General features: G+C 36.9%; 1 protein-coding gene across 1 annotated transcript; it reads left to right on the top strand.

Moving 5' to 3' along the window:
- Window positions 1-1,225: 1,225 nt before the first annotated feature.
- LOC110443766 (zinc finger protein SNAI2-like) lies at window positions 1,226-5,319 on the top strand. The gene is made up of 2 exons (XM_021488163.1): window positions 1,226-1,633; window positions 3,794-5,319. Exons 1-2 carry the CDS (start codon window positions 1,381-1,383, stop codon window positions 4,846-4,848), a joined length of 1,308 nt encoding a protein of 435 aa, XP_021343838.1. The 5' UTR covers window positions 1,226-1,380; the 3' UTR covers window positions 4,849-5,319.
- The last annotated feature ends 733 nt before the right edge of the window (window positions 5,320-6,052 follow it).

The following is a 6,052-nucleotide window of genomic DNA, read 5'->3' as shown; positions in this document are numbered from 1 at the left end:
ATGCAATGCTTTATTGCTGAGTTAGTATTTCAAAATGTAGTTCGAAGGTGTTTTAATTTGAAAGTTTGTACTAAATGCAGGCCAACTGTCATACAAATTGACAACAGCTTTTCTGATACGTGTCTTTCATTATATATTTATATATGTATGTTATTTGTCAGTTTGGGTGAAAGACATTATGTGCTCCTCATCCTCAATACGTTACAGATTGTAAAGTCTCAGGTTTCGTGGGATATTTTTCATTTGGCCGCTAGATTTTTTTCTCCAAATTATTATTCTCAAAGTTTAGATTTAGTTAGGGTTCTGTAAAGATGAATACTGGAAAAAAGGGAAAGATCGGGGGAAATACTCGATTTTAAAAGTATCACATATTAGATCATCCGAAGAAGGGTGAAGGGGGGAGGGGTAATATTTATTATATTCATATTCACAGACACATTAATAATAGTGGCGTCACAAGGCAATTCCTTTTAAAAAATATAAAAGAAACTTTAAGAATAAAAAACTTCATTCTTTACTGTTTTAATTTATTCCCAAACTATGAAGAAATGTATTATTACTGAAATGTTATTTCAATCTATGATATCAAATAAAAGAAAACTGCATTCAAACAAAAATTTTCACGATCACACTCGACTCCTAATGGCCAATACTTATATGTTATCAGAAAGTGAACAGAAATGTCTAAACACACATTTGAAGGCGGGGAAAATCAATGATACGAACAAAACGCATATTATCAATATCTTATATATGATGATGTCATACATGAGGTTAAGTTAGTGTCAGCCGCCAGTCATCGATACTAAATAGTTTTCCACATCGGGCCAAAGATAAAAATATTTGTAATTCATTTTATAAACGCCATACTGGTTTCTTATAGATTATTTAGGAATAACTCGCTATTTTTTCACCGACCTGTGCAAGATTTATGACTTCAAAAAACCTGCAAACTTTAACAAGTTTCTGACAAATCTTTAACGGGGATTATTTTCTCTAAGGGCTAGCTATATCTGGAGTGTTAGCCTCAGTACACACACCTGTTGCAGAGCTGTCGGAGGGTGGAGTCGTATCCTACTGACTTACGCTCTGATTGGTCGCCGAGGTCTAATGGCCAATTGTCGAGATTTGTGATTGGACGGCCGGGAAAAGAACAGCCACAACGGGTAGCATGTCTGTATATATTTACACACCGGCTCCTTATCGGAATCAAAACACGGAAAAATTGACAAGTCAAGTTCACCGTGAAGTCATACATACTCAAAACCACCCATGTGTAACGACTAAAATTGAAAGTTTGTGAGAGATAGCAAAGTGATTTAAATTTACTGTGTGGACTTCTAGATCGGGGCTTATATATTACAGTAACACCTGACAGGGATGCCGAAATCTTTTCTAGTCCGAAATCGAGACTCTGAAGATAGCTTATGTCCCACTAATGCACCTGTTGATTTGACTCAACAAAAAATCACAACGGGATTGTCAACCGCCCAGGACAGGGGCATTCGTGATAAAATGATCGAATTGGACAACAGTGTAATGGCCAAACAGATGGGCATTGCCAAAGAAGAAAACACGACGGAAGAAAAAACCGAAGATAAGGGAATTTTAGATGAAAATTGTAACCGATTAGGTAAGTAATATATTCTTGTCTTTCTTGCAACGACACATTTACACGACTGTATTGTAAGTCATTGTAACACAATACATAACTGTAATAAGGTCAACTGTTTTGTAAAAATAATTTCAGCTGAAGTACGTTAATGTGTATGCTAATTCGTATGATGTGCATTGTCAGAATGTGAGAAAAAAAAATCTCAAATCTTACACTGAAAAGAAAAGGAATAATTGCCCGGAATAAATGAATTGGTAAATTTTGCAATTATATACGTATAAAAATGTTCATGTTTTTAAATTTGTGGAAAATGAATTATCAGAATGTAAATAATTGTCGAAATTACTGGGAAAAATATTCAATCTTTAGTTTACTTATTACATCAATCCTTTGAAGTCTGAAATATAATTCAAAACAATGCTTTAAAATGTGGTTAAATTGTCATCTTATGAAATAACGTCTAGACTCAGTCTCATTAGGTCGACGTGCTATAATGGGCGGTTATACAGACAAAAGTTGGTGGGAAATGGGACCTTTAACATCAGAATATAGTAGTATGCTAACGTTTAAAAGATTTGTCAACTTAATATATATTTTCGTCTGTCTGATCTGTGAAAGTATCGGAGGTCACAGCATAATACAGGTTTTTGGTAGCTCTCTGAACACAAAAAATGAATACATTTCTTTATTTATGAATTCTAGATATAAACTCTTGAATATTAAACGGGGTTCAAGTTTTTGTTTTGGGATCAATGACAAGTTTTATTCTCGCCAACTGGTTACGATGTAGAGAATTTACATAAATACATTATATAGAACAATTCACATACAAATCATGGTGTTAATGGACTAGATAAAGTACCGGTTACAGGCAGTATAGTTTAAAGGACAAGAATAAACCCTGTTTGAGTATACATGTATAACATAATTGTTGTTTTATTATATATATATATAACTGTAGTATGTCGCGACCCTTATTCTACTCTAGTATGCAATGTTTACGGGAAATGTATACAATAAGCTTAGCTAATCAATCGACACGCAAGAAAATGGTCAATAAAACCTTAGCCTTACCCTACAAAATAAAATTATGATCTTTTCTACATTTAATTAAAGCAGACCCGACCTTATTAGTATTAAAACAAAATAGAAAATTCAAATTTTGAAGACAAAAAATGGAAAACAAAATGTATATAATTTTTTCGAACAAAAGTACGAATACAGTGATACCAAATTGATTAATGTTGAGTTGTGCAATAAGGATGCCCTCTGAATTGTATATACAAATAATTTAAGGAGAACATTGGAAAATGATAATTAAAAATGAACAAATGTTTTCGATTTTAAATTCGCTCTCCTCAGAGTCATGATGTGACAGTCAGATAAATATGTTAACTATTTTGTCGAGGTAAAATTGATATGACATCATGTATAGGACGTGATTGCCTTTACCGGGATTATAGGGACACAAAACACCTGTCACATCCACAGGTTTTCTAAACATCGATACAGATTTTTACTTAAGTAAAAACAAAAATGTTTTATGAAATCTGTGACAATTTATGATCAATTGAAATTTTCATAGAATAAAGAACAATTTAATTACGATGCTTTTATATTTTTAAGTATATATATTCCATAAAAGGTATTGTACCAATGATGAAAAAGTAATTTACAGCTACAGTGTAAGTACCAATCAATAGATATCGATAAAGATAAAACTTTCCTTTTGCGTTTTTTCTGTTATTTTCTAACTCGACATCCGCTACGTGCACATGAACTGAATATGATACATTTCTTTGAAATTATATACAGCTGAAGAAAAAATACAGGTGTGGCTGAGAGACAATCAATTATAGTAGCCATTCATTGTTATATCTTCTCAACGATTTGTATCGGAATAAAATACTTTATACACAATAATCAACATATAACGCACAACAGGTATCACATTTCCCTCGCGTGGCGGTAACATCGATCTCTAAGCTAACCTAGAAGAATGGGCCGCCCCCTTAGTAACAGGTGGAAGTGAAGCCAAAGACTCACTTCCTAATGATTTGTCGGCTGTGTTTGACTAAATAGCTTTTTCCGTTTCATTACATTTATTTCAAGTTTGTAAGGATCGGCGATGCGTTTGATGTAATTCCATATTGCTATTCTTTTCGTTTTTATTTACAGAGAAACCGGCCGTGCACGTGCCACGAGAGCAGGTGATCGCAGCGGCACAGGTATACGATCTGAGCACAAAACCACCTGCTGAAGCGGTGGCCTTAGTTGACACTCCACAGCGCGCACTGCAGGCGCGTGGCGGAGATCCCGCCAAGGGCACTCAAAGGAGCCCAAGCAGTCCGGCCGAACCGCCAAAATTCTTTGACAACTTTCCTTGGCAGACATCCATGTACCCCGGAATCACGCCCCACTTTTCGCCGTATCTTCCCATGGGTCTTAGACTTCCTTCGCTTCCAGGGATGGCGCCCAACTTCCCTCTCCTGTCCTCCATGGCGGACCCACTCCATAGGAAGGCGTTTCCAGATCCCGTTATGGCGTACAGCTCCCTCAGGTCTCTGTTTCCTCCTCATCAGTTTTTCCCGCCATCACCGTTCGGCTACCCCACCCATCCAGAAAAACAATTTGGACATGAACTTTCTTTAAAGAGTCCTGATTCAACTATCTTAAGTAGTAGCATGGAAAGTTCGGCATTCGACCCTGTAGTGTCTAAATATAGCCTCTCTCCTACAGTGTCCCCAATGGAACTCGACCTTTCCGGGGTCGGGAAGAGGAAACTCCGGGAGGGTGAGCCGACACGCTACCAATGTGACAGTTGCAACAAAAGTTATTCCACGTTTAGCGGGCTCTCCAAACACAAGCAGTTTCATTGTTCTAGTCAAGTGAAGAAGGAGTTCAGCTGTAAATATTGTGAAAAGACCTATGTTTCTTTAGGAGCACTCAAAATGCATATACGAACACACACACTGCCTTGCAAATGTAAACTCTGTGGCAAAGCTTTCTCCCGTCCATGGCTCCTTCAGGGTCACATTCGGACTCATACGGGCGAAAAACCCTTCCGGTGTGATCATTGTGGGCGCGCTTTCGCCGACAGGTCCAATCTTAGGGCTCATTTACAGACCCATTCAGAGGTGAAGAAGTACAGTTGTAAGCGGTGCAGCAAAACTTTCTCTCGAATGTCCCTGCTTCTGAAACACGAGGACAGTTGCTGCAGTAGCTTAGTGTAATGATTCAAAAAAGACTTCTTTTTAATAGTTGTTTATAATATCTTATTAATTTATTTATTAACTATACATATGGCAAGATGGTCATTTATTTATTGGCGGCACTATACCGGTGCCACTTATGACAATTAATGAGGACTTCAAGAGTATTAAAGACAGTTTTTTTAAAGGGACTCGTGCAAATGTGTTGTTCGTGGTGGATTACATGTGAAAGATTACAACAAAGTGCTTAAAAGGACGAATTAATGAACGAATAAAGGTCTTGTGTGAATAAACGCGGGGTATTATCTTTATTTCACGTCGCCGCGAGATAATGAATAACTGGTATTTTTCAAATTAGTGAATTTAAACTCCAATTAGAATCTGATTGAAAGATTTTAATCTGTATTTGTTAACGACCCAACTCTCCCGAAACTTCGATCCTCAGTTAACTTTAATTGTTCAAAATGTGATATTAAAACGATAATTTCTTTATACCTGTCCTTGGTATTTTTTATTTAGTTCAAGCATGTGCTCTTTTGATATTTTATTGTTGTTTGGTTGTGTCTGCGCATGATGATAGCCGAATATCACTGTACAAGTGATTGATAATGACTACAACAAAACTGTTATAGAGCACAGGTAAAATTTGTCGCCACATAATTCAGCGGGCAGGTGTAAGGATCGCAGGTGAGGTATTTGTAGTGGATAACCGCGGGACCTCCGTAACAAGCCGACAGGTGCTTCTGTGGACGAGCCTTTGTCATCAATGATTCGGAGCGCGGGCCACTCTAAATAAATCATTCTACAAGTCTTCATTGTCCGAGATCCGCTAGTTACATGTTATTTTCGCCCACTTATTTGATATTTACTTGATCTTCTACACACCTCTATATGGTGTTATAGATCTTAATTAGAATATAATTTCTTCTCGCTTTTATACCGAGCTGTGCAATAGGCATATTCTGCAATTGTTGTATAATTTGGCTCGTTCATAAACACACCTATGTGCCTGGGGTTATGAACATTTTCCTTCCAATTAACTTATAATTTCTTTTGCTCTAACATAGGCACACATATGGCGGTATCACTGCTATTGTTGTACAGAGTCTAATGAGGCTAGTCGGGGAAACAGACGTGTTGGCATGGAACTGATCGAGAGTTTATTGGTGGATCCTATACAATAGGACAGGCCTGCGAAATATAAAATCAGTTAAGGTCATATCCT

The sequence above is a fragment of the Mizuhopecten yessoensis genome, unplaced genomic scaffold, assembly GCF_002113885.1.
Source record: "Mizuhopecten yessoensis strain PY_sf001 unplaced genomic scaffold, ASM211388v2 scaffold716359, whole genome shotgun sequence".
Lineage (NCBI taxonomy): Eukaryota > Metazoa > Mollusca > Bivalvia > Pectinida > Pectinidae > Mizuhopecten > Mizuhopecten yessoensis.
The sequence above is the reverse complement of the archived record's forward strand: the minus strand, read 5'-3'. Positions and strand labels throughout refer to the sequence as shown.